This window comes from Ammospiza caudacuta, chromosome 8 (genome assembly GCF_027887145.1).
Source record: "Ammospiza caudacuta isolate bAmmCau1 chromosome 8, bAmmCau1.pri, whole genome shotgun sequence".
Taxonomy (NCBI): Eukaryota; Metazoa; Chordata; class Aves; order Passeriformes; family Passerellidae; genus Ammospiza; species Ammospiza caudacuta.
Genome location: NC_080600.1, coordinates 34,555,876 through 34,578,687, shown reverse-complemented (window position 1 = coordinate 34,578,687; position 22,812 = coordinate 34,555,876). Strand labels below are relative to the sequence as shown.

Here is a 22,812-nt window from a genome sequence, read left to right as displayed (position 1 = left end):
AGATGGAGGCCAAGAAGGAGAAAGGCTGGACACACCCAGTTCCCTCTATCTTGCCTCCTGAACCCCCATACCAGAAACCCTAAAATCTACTTTTCCGCCCCGTGATAACTTCACTATTATTCTACCTAAACTGTTGTGGCTTGCTGATCTTCATATAAGGTTGGTAATTTGCTCCATGGGTCATAATCAAACCCACAGGTGTTTTGGGCTCCATGCCAGGGCTTCTGAGCCCCCTGGCAGGGGTCCTGGCCATCCTGGACAGCCAGAGGGATGTCCTGGGTTCCCACACCTGCATCCCACAGAGATGAGCAGAGTCTTGGCTTTGGTGTTGTTATTTTGATTAACCATGCACATCTCTTGCACACTGTTGTGTTTCCCCAGGAAAGAGTAAACCAGCACTGGCTTGAATCCCCCGAGGCTTTTTTGATGTTGTCATAGGTTGGATTTTTCCTTTGTGTGCCATCCTTTCCTGCCTAGGCAGAAACAATCTTCTTTTAAAGATGAAGTATGTGGTGTAATCCCCTGGTGCGTCACAGGTGAAAGGAAAGATTGTGTTTCAGGCTGTTACTTATTAGAGAAAAGCTGTATTAAAGATTCCTAAAGCTGTTTTATGTATGGATTTTTCTCCCACTGGGAAAACAAGTCATTCACTGGGGAAGCTGTAGCCAGTCAGCTTTGCTCAAACAAAGGTAGACGAGTTATTTAGCTGTGTTTGCTAAAATGGTTTTAAAACCTCATCAGTCCAAGGTCAAATAATTTACCTTGAACATAATTGCCTGGATTAGCCTTCAGACATAATTCCCTCAGTTGGATCAGGGCAAAGGGCTGTTCTTTAAAATTTGCCTGCTTTCAAGCAAGTAAAATATTTCCGTAGCTGAAAACCTTGGACAAAAATTCCAAACAAGTGTAAGCTTGGAAAAAATAGTTACTTTTTATGTTTTCTCCAGGGAAGTGGTGTTTTTTCCTCTGCTGTTTATCTTCCCCTGCATATTTCAGAGTGGGGCAATAAGCTGGTTGCAAGTTTCTGACTGTTTGAGGCGATTGTGTTGTTAGGTGGATAGAGGATGTTTGTGTTCATTTTCCTGCAGCCTGGCTAGTGGTTTTGTCAGTGCTGAAGATAAGGCAGGCAATGCTCTGGGTTTGGAATTGTTCTGGAGATTGGATCCCACTGGGATCCAGTGGGAAAGGCCAGTTCCACCCTGACAATGACTGCCCAGACTGGGGAGGTCTGTTGGGCTCTCCCTGCTGGTGCATGAGTGGAAAGATGGGTGAGCAAGCACAAAAAAAGTGTTTGAAGGTAGAAAGGGGGAAAAGTTAAACTCAGCTGTGAAGTGATTAGGAGCACTGCTGCCTGGGAGTTCTCCAGAAGACCACATTGTTTTGATAACTTCATCCCACCCATAAGGAGAATATTTAAAAGCAAGCAGGGCATCAGTGCTATAAAGAGAGGTTGTAATTTACTGGTGTAGCTGTTGCTGCAAAAGAAGGACTCACCTCTGCTCAAATTTCCTTTCCAGCAGGAGGGCTAGAGCTCTGCTGCTCCACAGGAAAGCAAGTTATGTACCTTCTGTTGCACCTGCTTGCCTCTGTCCCTGTGGAGGATGTCTGGTGCTGGGAAGCACATCATAGCTGGTTTGGGATTTGCTGAAGTTTTTAAAAGTAATTTAAAAGTCCTTTTTATAGCTATGAAAGAAAACAAAGGGTAGGCTGAGGCCAAGGAAGCTTTTTGCTTGAGGGGTAGGATGGAGTCTGGCATGGCTGCATGAGTTGTGATGCTAAATCTGAATTGTAGCAAGCACTGTGCCAGTGACAAAGCATTTTGAGGTGGTTTTGTCAGGCCAAGAGGTTTGGGATTTCCCAGCCCACCACAAGCTTGCATGGCAGGGCTGTGCCCAAGGCTGCCCCTAACAAACAGCCCTGTGCTGCACAAACACTGCTGGGGGCTTCCAGCACACCATGCTCTCTGCCCCCTACAAATGGGACCTTTTCAGAAGAGACCATGTGTTTAGCTCAGCACTGAACATCGTCCTCCAGCACATGTAGACTTGGATGCCAGAAGGGTGTGGGTGATGCCTTGGGAGCAGGTTGATTCTCAGGGCAGTCTCTATGGCGGCTGGTTGCTGTTTTTGTTCCTGCTGGGGGTGAAATGACACTCTGCCCTCACTCTGTCATTTCCTGGGCACAGTGTCTGTCCCTGAAAGGCTCTGTCATCCCTGTGCCTGTCACTCTCTGGGGGGAGTGCAGGTTTTAGCTAAAGCACAAACCAAGAAAGCAGAGTGTAGGGAGATGTGATTTTCCAGCAGATTATTGTCCCTGTCCTTGCTTGGGAGTTTCTTGGCTTGGACCCATGAGGGAAACTCATCACTGCTGTCAAGAGTTTTGTTTATACTCCTTGAGTCCTCTGGTTGCATAGAAGGCAGTCACTGCCTCTCAGTGCATTTCTGATGACTGCCTGTGCTTAGAACAGTGGAACCCAGCCTCAGGTTTAGCACACAGGCTGTGGTGTCCCCCATCAAAGGCATTCACACCTGCCCCAGCTGTTGAACAAGGTGATGCCATGAACAGGAATGCCCATCCCAGACAGAGATGATGAGATAACAGCCAGTCCAACCTGAGCTGAGGTTCTGGGGAGCACCAGGAGGAGAGCACAGATTTCTGAGCTCAGAGGTAAAAATGCACTCAGGCAAACTGCTTTGCACTTCCATGGCTGTGGCATGAGCCCATCACCCATCTGTGCAGGCATTTCTTCCTTTTATGATGCGTATAAAGCTGTCCCTATTGAGTCACTGCCATGGCACAGGGATGGGTGGCATGTTATGCTCAGGCATCCTGTATTCCCAGCAGAAGCCAAGTGGGGTTGAAATACTCTGAAATGAACTTGTTTCTTGTCTCTTGGCATTTGGTCCTTTGGCTAGGAAAAAAAATTAATTCTTGAGTTCATTTATAAATATTGGAGCCTCATTTTTGTCAGCATTTAATAGGAGAGATACCTGCAGACAGTGCTGTTGATGGCTCCAGTCCTTTTGTAGTCCCCCTCATGAAGTGGAGAAACAGATTTTGGGTGAGAAAGAATCTAAAGAACCAGCAAGATTTAATTCCTCTTAGTGGGAGGTTTAACATGCCTCCTGCATCTGTGAGGGAAGTGGGAAAAGGGAGTAATTAATAATGTGGAGTAAATGTTAATTCCAGTTGCATCCAACTCAGAATCAATGTCACTTAGTCACTAATAAGTGACATTTGTTCTGCTGCCCCCCAAGGCCAGGGAACAGCTCTGGAGCAGCTGTTTCAAACCATTAATCCAGCTTCTGGAGGAGCCATAGGGAATGGGTTACACAAGTGTTCTGTTCTTACAAAAGAAATTCAGCTTGGTTATCTGCATCACTGTGCTCTGACAAAGCAGGCAGAGGCTTCCCAAACCCTCAAATGCTTTACTCCCAGTTTTTCTTTGGGTGGAGAGGTTGCCTTTTTGCATTGAGATCTTTGACACATCCCTCTGTCCCCTCTACTCTGAAATGTGCGTGGCTGTGGGAGAGGGCAGAAAGCCCTCCTGCCTGCAGCTGGGCTGGGGAAGGGGCAGCTGGCTGCACAACCCACAGGCTTTTGAACTCCTTGGCTGCCTGCCAGGCACTTTGACAAAGGAGGAAACATCTCTGCCCTAATTGCATTCCTGAGGGTCCCATAAAACAAGGTGGCAGGAGGGAGGAGAGGCCCCAGTAAGGGCATCACGCATTTGCCTCTAATGAAGAAAGGCTGGCTTGTTGGAGACCAAGCTTCATTAGTTTCAGTTGCTCCAGACCTATTTTTTCTTGGATGGGGGGACACAGAGTAATATGGCATCATATGGGTCTCTAAAGAAATTTCCCCTTACCCACCACCACTGTTCCCCAGCTCCCTGTGTGAGTGTCATTTGTGTGCTCTTCAGTCAGGACTCTGGTTGTGCACATCACTAATTACAGAGAGCACTTGTCATGCTGCAGCCCTTCCACCCCCTAAAACACAAAAGATCTCATCCCAAAAATCCATACTGCCTGAGCAACACAGCAGCTACTGATGGTGGTCCAGCTTTGGGGAATCAGGTCTTTTGTGGTTTCTCTTCTTTTTTTTTTTTTTAGAATTGGACAATACATCAGATTTATGAACAGTTTTGCATCAGTAAATGAAGCTAGTCTCCCTAGCCTGTGAGCAGCTGTGAGCATCTGAGCTGGTTAAGGTGACTGAAGGTCGTGGCTGGCTGAAGCACAGCACGGTGGGGATGCCCTGGAGCACAGGAGCTGGGCTGGCCTCCCTTGCCAGCACAGGGCTTCCAGTGACACAGAAAACTCAGATCAGCAACAGAGCAGCGGGTGTCACATCTGCAATACGTGCAAGTGTCAGAATCACTTCTGAGATGGGATGTGGGAAGGGACAGCTCATTGAAAATTGGGGGTTTATTTTGCAGAGAGTAGCCAAGCTGACGTGTGATGTGGCTCCAGCTGCCCTGCTGAAACCACTGCATAAACTGCTGAGCTCATTCAAGTCCTCAGTATTTACTTCTGAATGCTTCCTCTCTTGGTTTTAGTAAATAGGGAAGCTCAGGGAGGTTTCAGCCTGTACTAAGGCCCATGGAGATAAGGCTTTTTTGTTTTGTTTTGTTTTAACACGCCTCAAATTAGAAACCTCACTCATGCGTTTGCAATTTGTTTTCACTGTACCCTGTCCATAACACATTTTACAGCCAGTGGGGTGATGGCTCAGTGCCCTGGTTTCAGGTCCTGCATTAGAACTCCATGCTTTGAGTGGCGCTTGTGTTTGATTCCCCTGCTGGTATCTCCACCCTGGGGATTTGGATGGGATCTGTTACTACACAAATCACTGTGCCCATGGACACATCATCTGGAAATAGACTTTGTTCCACATGTACTTTTGTAGTTACTATTCACCTACCCAGTGGTGAATAAAGCTACCATCCTGGGTGGCAATAACAACTGCCTCTTGGATGGAGGATGCTGGTGTGCATCTGAAAGCTCAGATGTGAGAATAAAGGTGATCCACATCTTTCAGACACACAACAGCATTTTACTTTTGATCTTAATTACTTTCATTCCTAATACCTAAATTTTTACCTGAAGCAACTGTTAAGAAAGAAATGGGTAGTATTTGATTTGTTAACCTCTGAGGTGCAGGTGATGTTTGAGTGTGGTTTGGGGAGGAAGGAGATCTTCCTCTGTGCCCACTGCCTGTGGTTGTGCTGCAGGTGGGGTGGCTTTTGATGAATGTACCCCTGCTAGAAGGGAAGAGGGTGGCCTGTGGCAGAAAGAAGAGAGGGAACAGAGCCTAAACCACATCTGCAATGTTTCCTTTTAGTCACGTCAAGTCTTGTAATCTTGTAGGTTTTTCTGAGCACTGCTTGTAAAAGAGAACCTGAAGGGGAGAGACAGAAGGGCCATATAGATATGGAAGTTAAAAATAATCCTTTGGCTGTTGCTAAGTGGTAGTGCATCTGTGAGCTGGGCAGCTGCAGGGGATGCAGCTCTGTCTCTGGGGCAGCTGCCCCGCAGGTCAATCCCTCTGTGTTTCCCCTGTGGGAGGAGGACGGGGAGCTCACATCTCCCAGCATATTTGAAGCTTATTTTGGTGACAGAGGATGCAGTGTCAGCTGGGGTCACTGTGCTGCAGCCTCACAGTACCAGTTGCTTTGTGAGCAGTCCCAGTCATTAGCAGCAGGTTGGGGGCTCAGGGGTCAGTGGCTGCGGGTGCTGTCGGGTGCAGGGCATGGGAGAGTGCTCGGGGGTGAGCAGAACCAAGTAAAGCCCTCTGAAACAAACCCCTGTGTCATTAGGGTGTTGTAGCGCTGTGAATGCCCCTTTTCCCACCAAAGAGCAGGGTAGGAGGAGGAGTCTGGGCTGGAAGACACAGCAGTCTGTGTGTGTTGTCACACTGTGTAGGGCACAGGGTGCCCTTGGCAGCCCACAAACCTGGTTTCAGGCACCCTGAGGTCTCCTGTCTACAGTGCCCCTTGCAGAGCCCAGGGGACCTTATCCCCAGAACAGACAACAAGGAGATGGCACTGCTGTAGCATCTCTCTTTTACAATGTGGTCAAAACTCAGACTGCATGTTTATTTTCAAGCTTCCTAAAGACCTTTCTCCTTGGTCCATTCCCATTTGGCCTTTGCTTTTATCACCTGCAGGAGCTGCTCAGCCAAGGGTCCTGTCCTGAGATACCTGGGAGCCAGAGAATAAATGGATAAAACAAAATAATCCCCCTGAATAAGAAGGAAAAAGAAACCTCTGACTTGCTGTGTCCCATAGCTGTGAGGAGCTGAGGCCAGAGCACCTGTGCTTGGTGTCACTCTTGGGTGGGCATCCCCTCTCCAGCTTACATCCCTCCTCCACCTGGGAAACAGGTTGGCTCCAGTAAGAATAGACTACAAACATTTAATAAGGAACAAATCTAATGGGGCACCTCTGCTGTCCTCTTCATTTTCTAGGGTTAAACTGCAAAGCTGTTCTGCCGACTCTCATCACATGGATTGCTGTAAAGAAATAGAAGGTTTAGGTCAGCTCCATTTATTCCAGTCCAGTGGGTCAGCTTAAAAAAAAAAGTAAGGACCAGGTTAGCTGGAGCAGGCAGGGCTGAGGACTGTGGTGGGGAAGAGCAGTCAACTGAATCCACCTTCATCCTGCTCAGATTGATGCCACTGTTCCTGCTTACAAGCTCCCTGCAAATGCTGTTTGGCTGTGTGTCCAGTGTCATTTGGCTGCACAATGTCTAAGTCCCAAACCAAGAAAAAGGTTTGTTTTGTTTTCTTTAAATGTGTGTTTCTGTAAACCAGATCTTTTCTTAGGCCATCTGTTGAACTGTTGGTATTCCTGCTTGCCCTCCTGTAGAGTGTGGGGCTGCCATGCTGTTGCAACATTTTGGAGCAGCAGAATGTGATTGCTCAAGCAGTGATGTAGAAAACGTTTCCACAGGTGAGAAAGGAACTGTGGAGGCTCCTGCTGCTGCTGACAGATGTGGGATGTTGGCTTTTAGGCCTTGTTCTGGCAACAAGAGCTGGTGTCTGAGCCCTGGGGTCATCCTGGGCTGCTTCCCGTGGGTCTGGCCATGCTCTGCCAGACAGCAGTGAGCTCTGAGAGCAACACTTGAACCCTCTCAGCCTTTAGTGTGGAGTGTCATTGAGAAAGTCTGCTCTTCACACAGTGTGAGGAGGAGCAGACACTGCAGGGACATGGCTGGGACACGCTCACCTGAGGCTGTGGGCAGCCTGCAGTGCTCTGTGCTTGCTTGCATCATGAGCTCCCTGTGCCAGGGTGGCACCTTCTGTGCAGGGAAGGCTTATTTGAGGGCAGGGACACCCAGCCCTGAGCTCCCAGATGATTTGAAAGGCTGTAGAGAGATTCCACACTAGGCCATTCACTAGGTGTGAATGGCTGGCTGGTAGTAGCACTCCTCTGTAGAATTGTTTGATTTTAACTTGTAAGCAAAAGGTTCCTAAGCATTAGCCAGGACCAAATTCAGCAGGGTGGTCTGGGTGTGCTCATCTCCAGGAGCCCATGGTCCCAATGCAGAGAGGGGCTGAGAGCCACGTGGGAGGTGTTTGCATTCCAGATTTCATCTTCATGAAGTCTGGCACACAGATCCTCAGTGGCCTTTTGGAGGAGCGTGGGGCTGACTCAGTGCATGTGTTCACTCCCATCTCCAGTCCTTGGGCGGCTCCTGAAACCGCTTCTTCCCAGGGCATTATTTCCATCCTTCCCCAATCTCTCTCTTCTTCTTCTTCTTCCTCTCAGAATTTATTTTTTCCCCTTTAACCTGGTTTCTGTTCTCTTTTCAGTTTAATATTGAGTCATGTGCCCCTGTCCTCCAAGACTGTGTGCCTCCCCATCCTGCTCCATGCCTGTTCAAAAGGCTGAAGATCCCAGAGTTCAAATGGACAAACAGCATGGGGTGACCCTTGTCTGCTGGCTGTGACCTGTGAAAGCATGGCCAGTGCTTGTGGCTGCAATGTAAAAATTCCTGGTCCCTTCTCTAATTGCACTGCTAAGGACCCCCGTGCTGTGCTTTGGGTCAGAGGTGGCTGCAGGTCAGTGCAGGTGGATAGTTCTTAGCTGGAATGCTTTGTGCCCCATGGATGTGCTCCTCTAGATTTCTTTCACAGCATTTAAATGCACTATTTGTTATTACACCACCAGGCATTAACATTACATTGTAACCTGGTAAATATTATTGATTATTGTGGAGTTGGACTCTGTGGTCCTAATGGGTCCCTTCCAACTTGAGATATTTGATGATTTTTGCATGGATTTCTCACAGGAACACAAATGATGATTCCATTTGTGTTCGTGCTCAGTGCTGTGTTTATTCCTTTTGTTCCTTGGTGTTCCTGGCAGCAGGCATACCCTGCCTGCCCCACCTTGCTCACACCAGGGCTTTGTGCTGGCACTTCACTGAAACTGCAGCTAGGTTGGGCATTCTCTCCCCAGTGTATGGAGTGCTGCTCTCCCAGAGTCTCTATTCCTGGCACGATGGAGCAAAGCTGCCTTTGTTAGCCCTCCTTTCTCCCTGCCCAGGCTCCTATTGCTGTCCAAGCCTTGCAGCTCTCCGCGGATCTGGCAGCAGCTCCTTGAGGGCCAACGCGCACAGAGCGCTGCTGTTCTGCCTCCTTTCACTGCAGTTTCTCCTTGGCCCTGAGCAGACCTTTAGCAAGTGTGAATGCATGCTAATGAGCCATTAAATGCCCGGGCAGAATTAAAGAATACAGAAGTGACGGCTTTGACATCTTTATGGGAGCCAGAGCTCTGTCTTTGGGGCTCTGCTCTTAAAGTTGCGCCACGTGTGGGCTGCAACCAAGAGGTGTCATCTGAAGATTCATGCACACACCCAAACCTCCTGTCCTGTGCAGCTGCCCTCTCCCAGGGCTAAAAACCCCATAGAAAGCTCCAAAAAAAACCCAAGATGAGCTCAGAAAATAAAGCTTAGATGGTCTTAGAACAAACTTGCTTTAAATGCTCTACTAGCCAGCATCTTGGTGAGTTTGGTGTCTGAATTTGGTGTCTCTGGTGATGGTTATTGACAGAAATGAACATTTGGAAATGAATTTTGTGTTTGGGACTTAAAGGCAGAAATCCTGAGACCAGCAGGTGAGTGGAATTCTGGGTCTCTGCATTTCTTGTTGACATGAATTTTGCTCAGTTTCATTTAAAAAATGGAGCTTACATAATTGACCTGAAAGGGAAGTGCAGCACAGCCTGTGTGTTCATTTTTTCTCCTTTTTTTTCTTTCCTTGTCTTACTTTGAGTGATATTCTGATTTTTTCCAGGTTTTTTGTTGAGGGAGAAATCTCTTACAAAATCACAGACCTTTGGTGACCTTGCACCATGGGAGACCCAATGAACACCTGCATGTGACAGATGGATGTTGATAGGAAGGGAAAGTGGCCCTTTTTGAGTTAGAGGTTTGGAGGGAGACCCAGTAGGGGCAAAAACCCCAGAGGATTCACACACACCAGCCCCTTCTGATCTGGCTTAAGGAATAATATGAATTATTGGCAGTTCCTGCAGTGCCTTCCATGTCAGGTACTTAGGGGGTAACAAAGCCAAACATGAGCACGTGCTCAGAGTGGTGGGATGGTATTTGAGCCCATGGCTCAAAGGAGAACAGCACATCCATCCCAAGTACCCCCACTCAGGATAAAGCTCTGTGCCTCTGGGAAGGTCTGGCCCCAGCCCTTGCCCCATAGCTCTCCCTGCATCAGTAACAGAGTTGGCAGCAGGACCTGAAAGCTCCAATTCCCAACTCTGGGTCTCCATCCAAAAGGCCACATGTGGCAGGCTTGGCTGAGGAGCTAATGTGAGAAGAAGTCAAGGATTTGTGGAGTGCTGAGCTTACTTGGAAAAAAAAAAAAAAAGAGGAAGGCTTTATTTTAAGAAATGCAGCTTTAGATCTCTTTCAGGAAATGACTTCTCATTGCCCATTTTGGCTTTCTGGTGGATCATCAGCTGTATCTCGTAGTTGCATTTCAGGTTCACTTCTTTAGCAGAGAGAAGGAAAATGAGGAAAGGCTGGCCAGGGCTGCCACAGGAAATCCTCCTGCCCCAGATAGCTTTCAGCTGCCTTCATGAAACAGCAGTTTCCAAAACCATGTCTTCCTTCTCCAGTTCTCACTGAACCCAGAAATTCCCAAGTGAGAAGAAACTGGAGTGCTGAGGGGGATTTTTGTCATGGCAGTGCTGCACTGTGGGATGCTGGCAGTAATGTCCAGCTGGTGATGGGACTTGTGGTACCCATGGCTGGATTAGCAGCTCAAGCCTGCATTTATTCCTTCACCTTTGGTTTCATTAGTCTGCATCTCCAGTGCTGTTTTTGATGATAGGTGGGCCCAGTGCTGGGACTGAAATCTTGGTTAAACCCATATGCTTCAGGATGTGAACATCCATTGCGATGGGAAGGTGCACAGATCCATAGTGTCTGGTAAATAACATTCAGAAAAGCACTATTTACTTCTTACTAACCTCTCAGTGTTTCTTTTGCTGCTTCAGTATTGCATTGTGGATAAATGAGTGTGGGCAAGCTGTCGCCTGGTGTGAGTGGAGGCAGTTGGATGAATTTCAGGTTACACAGAAACCTTGAACCCTTGACATTTGTCTGTCTGTGTTTATGTAGCAGCCTCCTTAGCACAAGGAAGTTGTTATGCTCAGTGGGCTCCAGGGCTTGGGGATGCTCCTGCCAATCTGCCGCCCTTGTTTTCCCTGCTGGACTGGCATGACCCAGGGGTGGATCCTAAACCCATCCCCGCTGTTTAAAATTTCTGGAGCTGTCTCCAGGTCCCTGTGGGTGCTGACCATCTGGCAGTGCCCTGGGCCTGAGCTGTGCCCTGGGCAGGCTGCCTGGCCCGGCCGCTTGGTGTGCAGCACCACCTGCTTTGAGCCATGGAAAGAAATTATTGGGGAAGGTGGTGATTTATTTGCCTGGGCAGGCAGTGTTTTATCCTAGCCCTCTCCCAAATGAAAAGCCCTATGTTTCCTAAGTTTTCCAAGCCTTTTCTGCTGCCCTTCTTCTTCCCACTCAAAATGTGCTGTTCACAGAGCCTCTCCCCCAGACATGGAGCACTTTTGCTGAGAGATTGGCTTGTCTGGTACAAAACTGATGCTCAGGTGGTGCCCTGTGTCTGTAGGGTTTGACTTCTCTCATAAGCAGATGTTTTTGATCCATGGTTGTGGACCCCTTCTTCACTGGGGCTCTCTGGGTGAAGAAGCAGCCAGGGCTTGTTAAAGGAATGACACTGGAGAATTTGGAAATTGCTTGCCATAACTTATTTCTCTTAGTTGTTTTTCCTGTGGGTTTTTTTCTGTTTCAGACTAGTTGTTCAAATAACCAAAAATGACAAAAGCACAGCCTTTCAGAGATTGTGACCCAAAGTCTGGATGTGAGCACAGAGGCACAAAAATAAATGGCTTGATTTAATGGGAGCAAAATACAGTATGATCTTTCTCCTGAGTGCTCAGAAACCACTAAACTGGCTTAAATATCATGACTTGTTTTTCTTGTATGTTAGGCATGTCAGTTTAATGTTCTAGAAGATGGGGAAAAAAGGAGTGTTGGAGGAGGCTTGTTTTCAAACCTTTGCCACCTCTCCATTAAAAACTAGAATAATGTTTTTTGTTTCAGAAGAAAGGTGGTAATTTTTGCATGACTTTGTCATGCCCAGAAGTAGGAGGCTTTAGGAGAACCACCTTCCATGAAAAGCCCCAGTGACAGAGCTTTTAGTGCACTGAGTTTCAGATCTTGGTGCAGTTCCGAAAAGGCGCAGTTATCACAGAGGCCAGACGGGCTGTCCTGCCAAGCAGGGTCACAGCCTGCTGTCAGGAAGGCTGGGATGAAATCAGGGTCAGAGGCTGGAAGCTTCTGCCAGAAGCTGCTGTCCTGATTTGGGAATGACCCTGCTTGGGAACAAGGAGAACAGCGCTGCTGTGGGGGTGCCATGCTGCGTTTGTGCAGTACCATGCTGGGGGCAGGGGGGATTTGGGCTGTAGCTGCCATCCTGGGGGGCAGCTGGGGTGAATTGAGGATGGATGATGTCCTGGGAGAAGCTGCCTGAGTGACAGTGAGATGTGCAGCCCAGCCAGAGCACAGCAGTGGGATGGGGATGTGTTTTGGAATGGGGAGAGATGGAAGCACCAGCTGGGCTGTGAGTCTCAGCCCACTCTGGTGCTGTCCTTGGGAGCAGTGCACCCCATGGCTCCTGCCCGGATGGATCCCAGACCAGTAAAGCTCAGTCTGGGGACTACTCTCCCCCCACAGAAGCATTGCTTTCCTCTGCAGGTTTCTGCTGCCTCCTGACATGTGGTTTGTGTTAGCCCAGCCCTGAAGGTCAGGAGCTAACTGGAAAGAATGTTATCAAATTCAGGGGGAGCATTTAATTTCCTAGTTAGATCTGGATCTTTTAAACTTCTAAGCTTGTCTTATTTTGAATATGGGAACAGAAGAAAACATCTCTTATTATGTTTGGAGAACATAATTAATGTATTTTGGCTTCACAAACCAGCTTTAACAGAGAATGTATAAACTCACAGGGTTCAAGGGGGTTAAAGTCCAGGGTGATGTCCTGCACCATGAGACTGCTGCTGGTGCAGAGGTGTCTTGAAACACACCCTCCTTGAGGACACATTACTGTGGAAATGAAACTGGGAAGTGAAACTGGATGCATCATGGGCACGGTTGTGGAAGGTTTCCTGCAGGCATGATGGCACAGAGAGTGCTTAGCCACATCAGCACTGTGTGTGACCGTGGGAGAGAGAGCTGGGACTGGGAACGAGCAGCACACTGTGCTGCAGCATGTGAGTATTGGTAACACTCTGCAAACCACAGCTCTGGGTCACTGTCACCAAAACCCTCACTGCCACATTGCCTCGGGACTCCTCTCAGTTTGTGTCCCTAGTGAGAGGATGGAGTGTATTCTCACCTCTGGTGCTGTGGATGTTGAGATGTGGGACAACTCTTATTGTGCCCATATGAAAACCAAATGTTCCTCATTCACTGAGTTTCTCCAGTCTTCAGGCTGTGTGGGAGATGGTTGGCACCCCAAGTGTAGCTCATGGTGCTTGCAGCAGTGGCCACTGTTTCAAGGTGATGGAAGCAGTGAAGGCTGTGATACCTTTGCCATTGAAGGTCAAGACGGAAATTCCTGCTCTTGGCACATTGACCATGATGAGCTTCAGCCAGTGACTTCTTGAACACTAAGCCAGTGTGGCCAAGGCAGGAAACACATGTCAACGTGTTTTGACATTTTAAGCTCACACCCCACACTTAGTCACCCTCATACAGAATGGCTTTTTCTTCATCCCTGTCAATAAACAAAACCACATCCTTTAAGATGCTGTTTCTTAAGTTTTCCAATCACAGTGGTTTAATAGGATGCATTATTTGCAAATGGCCATTTCCCTTCCCCAGGACAGTAATTTTAGGCTCTACCTCCAGTCTGCCAGGGGCTGGAAGGGATGTGCAGTCTTTCTAGCCTCCTGTGACCCAGCACTGATGCCTTTAAAAACAGAACCATTTAATGGTCCAGAGACAGATTTCCTCTGGACTCACATCTTGTGCTGCATTCTGTGGTGTCTTAGGAGAACTGAGGGGTGGTATGAATACCATCAGCTTGCTTCTCTTGGCCCTCACAGTTCAATTCAAGCCTTAGCACATTTACTAATCTAAAAAAGCCAGCTGCTTTGGATTCCTTGAAATGTGCTATTTAACAAAACCATAGTTTATAGCTAATTTGGACACTTGCATTGCCATGCAAGTGGCACCAAACCTGCTGTGTGTGAGAGCCCAATCACCTGAATTAATTGTGACTAAAAGCCAGACACCCCATTTGGTTTGCTTGTGAAGTGATGGTCCTGAGAGTCCCCCACTCTGCAGCTGCCCCCAAACAGCAGCAGCTGTGGATGTAGCTGAGCCCATGGGCTCAAACCCAGAGCTTTCTGTCTGAGGAAAGGGCAAGGCTGTCATTGTGAAGGCAAGCAGAGCAAGGGATTTTAATCTCCATCAGATGTAGGCACAGAAGGAGGTCACCTCTAGAGATCTTGTAAACATAATCTCCTTTGTCCAGTAATGTTTGAATATGCAGGCTGGCTCCAAAGCAAACGGTGGGACTGCAGAGGAGGCTGTAGAAGGACAACCTGTGATTTGCTGGGATGTATGAGATGCCTAGTAAAACAGAAGGTGCTCCTGTGACTTTTGGCAGGGGATATAGCTTGGCAATCCACAGCCTCTGATAATCTTGGCACGGTGGGAGAGGCAGGGAGATCCACGGGTTTGTGTGGATGAAAGGAGCGTGTGTATAATTTATCATGTCTGGGGTGCTCAAAGCTCTTCCCAGTGGAAAAGCTGAGCTGTAATTAGGTTGCTGATGAGCCTTGTGTACAAACCCTTCAGCTCTATAAACTATGCCTGTAAAGGCATCCCTTCTCCTAGGGACTGGCCAGGGAAGAATTTGAGCAGTCTCCAGCAGATGGATGGCTCCCTGAAGCCAGCTGCTCAGTGGACAGCCACTCCACTTACTGTCTCTGACAGCCTTGAAGCCTGTTTACTTTCTCAGCCCTTCACTAAGCCCCTTGGCTCCAAGGGGATGCTTCAGTGGAGAAGAGCCCTTGCTGGATTGGTTTCTTCATCCATTTCTGCTGTGAGCTGCCTTGAGCTACTCCCTGGGGGGGACTCAGCTGGTCCCAGCAACCTTTGTGGCTCTGGTTGGGACACAGAGTTCTTGTTTGGACACAGGAAATAGTGCTTGTTGATATAATTTTTTTCAAGGTTTTAAGAGAACTTCTTAAGTAAGACTGTTAAGAAGAAAGAGAAGGAAATACTTTATGAGGTGGGCAACCTGCTGGGCTTTTTGCTGCTGAACTCTGAGCTCAAAACCAGCTAGGGAGCAGTATTCCATTCCCATCTTAATATCTCTTGATGTAGACAGATTATTTCATACAAAAGTAGGAAGGGGGAGGTGCCCATTTGTCTTAAGCAACCGTAGAGGGAAGCTGGAAGAGCAATGAGTAGGTAGTTTTTTGCTGCTGAATGTTGATATTAATTTGATATTTAAGTGTTTCCCAACAGCATCTGTTTGTTGCCCTGCCAAGTAAGGTCTCTCTGGCAGCTCTTCCTGCTGGGCTGCTGGTCGCTGCCAACCACAGCACCCAGTGGTGGCCATTGGAATCCTGCTGACACCTGTCCCCGCTGTCCCCCTCAGGTCACGGGGAGTGTCACTGCGGGGAGTGCAAGTGCCACGCGGGGTTCATCGGGGACAACTGCAACTGCTCCACGGAGACGGACAGCTGCGTGTCCAGCGACGGGCAGATGTGCAGCGGCCGCGGCGCCTGCGTCTGCGGGAGGTGCCAGTGCACAGAGCCCGGGGCGTTCGGAGAGACCTGCGAGAAGTGTCCCACCTGCCCCGGTGTCTGCAGCACCAAAAGGTACCCACAGGAGTTCAGGAGGGACTTCTCGCTCCTGGTGGGAAGGGCAGCTCTTTGGTTCCTGGGAGACTTTTCAGCTAGGGAATTGCTTCTGCTTCTGCTGTGTGATCAGCCCCAAGCAAGCCTGCTGCTGCTAGGAGCCCACGCTAAGTACCCTGACAGTATTCCAGGTAGAGCAGCAACAAGTCTTGTTGCCCTAGTGCTCATGGAGATTCATGTCCCTGCTCATTTCTGGTGCTGTCTCACTCTGCAGGAAGGGCTGGCAACCCCAGTTTTGCTGCACTCTGAGCTGCAGGTGTCTGGGTGCAGAGAGCTGTGAGCTGCAGAGGGAGGAGGGGAGGACTGGAATCAGAATCACTGCCCCTGCCTCACAGCAATGAAGGTGGCCCAGGCATCAGCCTCAGACTAGCACAGAGCAGCAGGACTGCCTGCCTTGATCTCAGGCAGGATGGATTTTGCAGTAGCTGACATGCAGCTCCTGACATCCAAAGGGCAAACAGACCCCAAACCTATAAGCTGCTCTGCACCTTCATGGAATCCTTTGCACTTTCACTGAATCCTACAAGCTGCTTTTCACTTTCATTGAATCCTAATAAATCCATCCTTGCGATGGAGATGCCTGGTCCTGAAGCTGCTCCTCCCTTGTGGTGCAGATGTGCAGCCTCCAGACCAGACCCAGGGAATCCCTTCCCAAGGGCCGAATCCCCATGTTCATGCAGTTTCTGACGTGTGCTTAGTCTTACCTCTGTGTGTGTTCCTGCAGGGATTGTATTGAATGCAAGCTGTTTAACTCAGGAAGACTGGCTGATAACCAAACCTGCCAAAAGCACTGCAAGGATGAGATCATCACCACTGTGGATGTTCTTGGTAAGCTGGCAGCTGCAGGTGGTGGGAACTGGTGACTGTGGCATTGAACTCTTCTTAATCAGGCTAAAACATATCTGTAAAGAAAGCTTCAGGGAGCACCTGGTATTTAGAAATGTGTGTATGTAGGTAGTTTGAATATGTGTATGTGTGGTATGTGTGATGCTCTCTCCAGGCTATGATCCTTAGTGAAGTAAAAAACTCCTTGATTTTAAATGACATCTAACCACTACTGCCAGTGCAGGGAGCAAAGAGTGGGGTGAGGTCACATGAGACAGATGAGAGGAGTCGTGAGAGAGTGCAAAAGAACAACCTATTACCCAAGAAAAGGCATTTTCTAATCATCTGAGGCTTCATCTTGGAAGAAGTGAACTGGTAAAAGAAAGCAAAGCTACTTTGAAAATGAGTTCTGCTTTGGTGGAACTGACTGCTACAAGTTCCCCTGGCAATCTCCTGCCCTTTGTGTCCTCTTCTAGAGGTGACCCCACATGTGCATCCTCAGCAGATGACTTCCCCCCTCTCTTTTCAAGATCTGTTCTGGGAGTCCCTGGTTGCTGTTTAGGGGAGTAGAGGGGGATCCAGGCTTGTAACAGATTTAATCACAATCCTGACCTTGGCCTTAGCAATATCTCTTGGAGGGAGGGATGGAGATCAAGCAGGGATAAGTTACTGTCTGCATCTGGCATTTCCTCCTCTTCCTTAATTTATAGAGGTGGGAGTCCCTCACGTTGCTCAGCTTTTCACTCACTTCCTCCTAAGCTGTCTGCAGGTGATGTTTTTCCCATTGACTCCTCTCACATCCAGTGCCCCACTTTTAAATTATGACCAGTGGAGTTTCCCACCCTTCCCTTTGGGACACTTACTCTCATTCTCTCCATTCACTGTGCAGTTTAGCAGGGAGTGCACCTCACCTACACCAGCACCCTGTGAGAGGTTTGGAAGTTCAAAACACACAAAGCTCCTTTCTAATGCCTGTCTGGCCAGCACATATTGAGAATCAAAGCTCATCCCTCCCGCCTGAAAAGCTCAGTGGAACCCTCACACTTCTCTCTGTTGACATGTTATCTCTGAAACCTAGTGAAGATCTACAGAAATCATTACTATTGAGACTTTAATCACTGTATCTTTTACTGAAATGATGGTGCAAGGATGGGAGTGAAAGCAGCTAGACCTACAGAAACTAAGATTTGCTGCTCAACTCAAAAGGACATTAGTCAAGAAGTATGGAAGTATTATCTATATTAATCTAATTAGTACTTTGCTTTTCAACAATCAGCACTTTTCCAGCCCATGCTTTGCTACCACTGTGTAGATAGAGGAGGTTTTCCTGTCCCAGGGTAGGAACAGCTGAGGTTTGTCCACACCAGGAACGTGTCAGAGGGGCAGCTGCATCTGAGCTCAGCTGTTGAAATGGAGGGTATTAATCTTTTAACTGGATGCAGGTCAAAGGCATTGAAAGGGAAAACAAACAGACAGGAGAGAGCTAAGGGGCTGGGGTAGCAGTGGCCATTAATGCAATCATTTTTCAGCATGACAGGCATGGATACAAGAACTGTGGAAAGCTATTTCCAGGTGCCTAAGACAAGGTCATGCATGTCTTTGCTAGCCAACAGCCCTGGGTCCCCAAATTTCTGTCCCATGCAACTCTCAGCCCTTGCAGGCTGGCAGAGCTGTGCTCCTGTAACAGCCAGAGATGATTCCCCACTCCCTCCAGTCACTGTCCCTGCAATGGGGGCATCGAAAGAGCTGTGGCTGTGCAGGGCAGTGGCTCTGCTGAAATCACCCCTTAAGCTAGATCTGCAGACCTCAGGTGATGGTTTTGCTCAATCTTAAATTATTTCTTCCTCAGGCAGCACTGACAGTGACCAGGCTCTGTCTGGTGCTATGGTGCGTCAGACACCAACACACAGCGCTTGCATGGCTCTGGGAGTAAAGTCCTCTTATTTCTTGCAACTCCCGTAGCTACACATCATCCTTGCAACCAACTCCTCCCTCCCTCCCTCCCTCCCTCCCTCCACCCCTTCCCATTTTCCTTTTCTATCTCACTCTTTGAAAACAAACTTCTCAGCCGTTTCCGGAGCTGGAGCTATTCGGTACAGCTGGAGCACAAGCTGGCCATGGGCTGCTGCTGCTGCTGGCTCTGAGTCAGTGCTCCTTGTTTTCCCTTCTTCTTCCACTCTTCAAGAAATTTAGCAAATTAAGAAGAAAATGGCATTTATTACATAAGCAGACTTGCATGAAGGAAGAATGTGTGTGCGTGCGAGGTTGAGTCTGTTTGCTGTGTGATGTTTGCCAAGTGCCACATTTTCTCAAGCAGTGATTCTGGACACTGCTCAGTTACAATTTGTATGAGTTGTGATCAAACTGTGCTGCTTTCCAGGCTTACTCCCCATTCCTCTGCTCCCAGGCATCCATGGAAAGCTCTGCTTATCTTGCAGGGGAGAGCTGTGCTAATTCCTAATACTGAACCTGCCAGCTAAGTCAGCCAAGTGCTGTATTGCAGCTTGAGACACAGCCTGTTAGACAGGGTGACTAGCTCAGAATCAGGGAACCCACACCATTGCAGTTTTTAGGGGAGAATTATGTTAAAAAATAGAGGGTGTTGGAAGCATTTATTTGAAAAATTATGGTACAAAAGTTCTGCAGTGTTTAGGATTTTTTTTAATGTATAAAAACTTTTACAAAATCCTGTGATTCTTGCATCTGGTTCCAGAAACGGATGACCCCAACGCGATCCTCTGTGCCTACCCAGTGAACAACTGTGTCATGAAGTTCACCTACATGGAGCTTCCCAGTGGGAAATCCAACCTCACCGTCCTCAAGGAGCCAGGTTGGCCCTCCCTTGGGTTTCTTTTCTGACAGCACTGGCAGCCTCAGGAGAGGTGATGGGCTGCTGGGGGACCTGGGGGTCTGCAGAAAGGCTGGCTGCATGTGTGAGCAGATAAACCAGGCTGATTTACACTGAAGTGTTTTACAGTGATGAAACCCAGCTCCAAATGCTCCCAACTTAGTAAAAAAGAACTGTGAGAGTAAACCTTGCACCTGAGCCATCAGCATTGCCAGCAAGGGCTGAAGAGCTTTGGGAGGCTGAGTTAAATGAAGCCTATTTAAGTAGCAAAAAGTATGCTTGATTTAGAGATAAAGCCCTTGTGAGCAAAAATATCAGAAGAGAACACCTGGTGCAGCTGCTGGTTAAGTTAGGATGTTGGGAAAGCCCTGCACCACCTAAGGATTTCCACATTGCCAAGGAGTTGTGATCCAGGCAGTGTAAGGGCTGCGTGCCCCTACTCTCCTCCACAGAGCAGAGTGGAGACAGCTGTGCTTCCCAGCAATATTTTAATCACATGCAATGCAGTTGCTCAAAGAAAACCCCTTGTGGTGTTGCAGGACAAGCTGGCGAGCATCCAGCAGTAGCTTCTTGTGATTTGTTCTGGTCCTCCAAGGCACGGGCCAATATGGGAAAGACTGAGATTCCTCATGTTCTATTTCAATTGTGCTGCAGCTTGCACTTAATTAAAAGACAGCTTATTAGCTGACAGTTAATGTCCTTATATAAAGTCCTTAGTGATCACCTGTCTCTGTGTGGGAGCAGCTGAGCTGGCTTTTGCCAGAGGCACCTTAACGCTCTGTGTCCCACATGGGTCAGCTGGCATTAAAACCCTGCACTGCTGCCCTACTATGTGACATCCCAGTTCTGGTGACATCCATGAGAGGTGGCCCTTTGACCTGCCTCTAGCCAGGAATTTAATTAAAAAAAAAATGTAGTTCAGTTTCAGAGGGAACTGTTGCTTTTTCAAATTTAGCCACTGCTGCTGGCGCTGCCTGAGGTCGCTTGCTCTGTGGCTGCTGTCCAAGTTATTACCTGACCCAGGATGCACTCACACTAGGGCTAATTAGCTTTTCTGCCTCTCTGCCAGCCTGCAGCTCAGCCCCCAGCGCTGTGACCATCGTGCTGGCAGTGATTGGCAGCGTGGTGCTGATTGGCATCATCCTGCTGGCGCTCTGGAAGCTGCTCGTCACCATCCACGACAGGCGGGAGTTCGACCGATTCCAGAGCGAGCGTTCCCGCGCCAGATACGAAATGGTGAGCCTGGGCTGGGGGTGCTGCTGGGGGGGCTCTGGGGATGCACTGGCAGCAAACAGCTCTGCAGTGATGGAAAAGGGTGGCAGGAACAAGGGTGCAGGTGTCCATGCCCTGTGGAGCCCTCGGGGTCCAGCATCTTGCAGTTCCTTTGCCTAGGAGAAGGACTGTTGCCTTCTCCTAGGCAAGTTACAAGTGCTTTGCAAAACTATACCCAGCCTTTGGTCTCCTCATCTATTTCCAAGCAGAGCTGGAGGCTGAAGGAGGTAGGGGAGACTGTGGTGGCAGCTGCATTGGTCAGGTCTGTGAGGGAGCCCTTCTGGGAGGCTTTGAGGGGGGATGTTCAGCATTGGAGGGCAGTGCCTCTGCCTGCAGGCAGGATGGAAGGTGGGTCTGATGGACCAACTCTGGGTAAACAACACTGCCTCTGGATCTGAATGTTCAGTTCTCTCAAAGCCAAACACAGCACTGTCACCAAACTAATTGTTATTTTTTTACCATGGTACAGACTTTGTTCCTCATCTTTGTTCTTTCTGTCTGCTCCTCTCTCCAAAGGCATCCAATCCTCTCTACCGAAAGCCCATTTCCACGCATAACGTAGAGTTCACGTTCAACAAGCTCAACAAGTCTTACAACGGTACAGTTGACTGAAGGGGTCTCAGTGCCTGGCACTGCCATGGACAATTGCTTGAATGGCCGGGCTGCTTCCCCACTTGAAGATGGGATTCTCTTCAGGGGCGAGAATCCCTTACGACGGGACTGGTCGATGACCAAAGCCTGTTATTTGCACAGTAAGGAGAAAGGTCTGGTTCATTCTGGAGGCACAGATGTGAGGGCAGGGTCCCTGCCTGTGTTGATGGACTCTGAGCCGTGTGCATCTCCATACCCCAGCTTTCCAGATGTATTAAACCTGCCAACTAAGTGAACCAAGTGCCATATTGCAGCTTTAGACATATCCCGTTAGAAAAGGTGACTAGGTCAAAAATCAGGGGAACCCACTCCATCAAAAGTTGTTAGGGGGGGAATTAGCTTGAAAACAGGGTCTTGGAACCATATGTGTAAGAAATTAGGATAAAAAACTCTGCAGTCTTTAGGAATTTTTTTATATAAACCCCGAAATAAAACAGTTGTGCATATATGATGCTGTGAATAGAGTGGATTGTTTCTTTGCTGAGACCCCACCAAAACTGGGGCTGCTCCTCCTGCCAGCAGCAATGGTGCTGCCTGATGGATTTATTAATAGAGCCTTATCAATCAAAGCATGGCCATAAAACATGGAGCTGGAGCTGTAGGGGCTGCCACAGGAGTTGTGTTGATTTAATACACTGGTGTTGACCCAGGGCAGGGAGCTCCTGATTTGAGCCTATGGTGTTACATTGGAAACTGGTGGGAGCCCAAGGAAAAGGGAGTTCAGTCTGAGGAAAATAATATAAACACCCATTCCTTATGGTGTGCAAGTAGGTGTCCAGCCTGGGGGGCTGCAGGAGGGCAGCTGAGAGCACTCAGCAGCTCCTCCAGACTTTTTACCAGAGGACTGTTGCTGTGGGGTCCCATGGAGTCCAGCTGGAAAATCAGGGGAGCCCTGAGCTTTTGGAAATAGAGCTGGATAAAGACCAATGTTGTTGCTTCACAACATATATTTTGCTTTGGTTTTTTGCTTTTTTTATTTTTTCCCCCCAAACTATTCCCCCAGCCCTGTCTGTTTTCCTCTGGAGCTGGGGTTTGGGTTACCCTGCTGACAGCTGCAGCTTTAAACCCACACAGACGGGGCTGCAGCCGCTGCAGGGGAGAGGAGCTGGAGCAATTGCTACTGCCTGGATTTTTTTTTCCTTCTTTTTTTAAATTTCTTTTTTTCTTGTCTCTTCACCCTCAACAGATCATGCAATAGTCAGCTGAAGGAAGCTTGCCAGGGAAAAGCAAAAACAAATGGTGTTCATTGTTTTGACTTGCTCTTCTCATTGGAAAAGAGCCATGGGCCCATCCTTCCGGATTTATTTTTTTTAATGTGTTTTTGCCTCTATAAACAGAAGCTCTTATTTGTTCAGTAAAAACAGTTCTCCTTCAAGAACTTTATGCCCCCCCCTCTGCCTACAAGCAGCACTCAAGAAATGCAGCAGACCACACTAAAAATATCTCAGAACTGGCATTTTTAGGAGGGCAGCAAGTGGCGCCTTGGCGGCATCGGTGCTGATCAGGTGGGGTAAAAAACTCAAAACCTTAAACAAATGAAATTTATGCTGTCTTCCCACTTCATTCCACTACATCTGCCCTAGCAGGGGAGGAGGGTGCATAGATCTATCCTGAAAACAAGTGCAGGGGCAGGCTCTGGTTAAATGCTGCCTTAGTGTAACCCACCATGGGTGGGCTGGAGGCTGTGCTGCCTCCTCCCTGCAGCACCACCAGCAGCAGGACAGGCCTGAGTACT

At 48.4% G+C, this 22,812-nt stretch overlaps 1 protein-coding gene across 1 annotated transcript in view; it reads left to right on the top strand.

Annotated features, from left to right (window-relative positions):
• Positions 1-21,528, top strand: part of ITGB5 (integrin subunit beta 5) — a 57,993-nt gene extending 36,465 nt beyond the window's left edge. Inside the window, exons 11-15 of the mRNA XM_058809223.1 lie at positions 15,220-15,442; positions 16,206-16,309; positions 19,020-19,136; positions 20,224-20,390; positions 20,943-21,528. Coding sequence (XP_058665206.1) covers positions 15,220-15,442; positions 16,206-16,309; positions 19,020-19,136; positions 20,224-20,390; positions 20,943-21,038 — 707 coding nt within the window. The 3' untranslated portion in view covers positions 21,039-21,528. The remainder of the gene's footprint in view (positions 1-15,219; positions 15,443-16,205; positions 16,310-19,019; positions 19,137-20,223; positions 20,391-20,942) is intronic.
• The last annotated feature ends 1,284 nt before the right edge of the window (positions 21,529-22,812 follow it).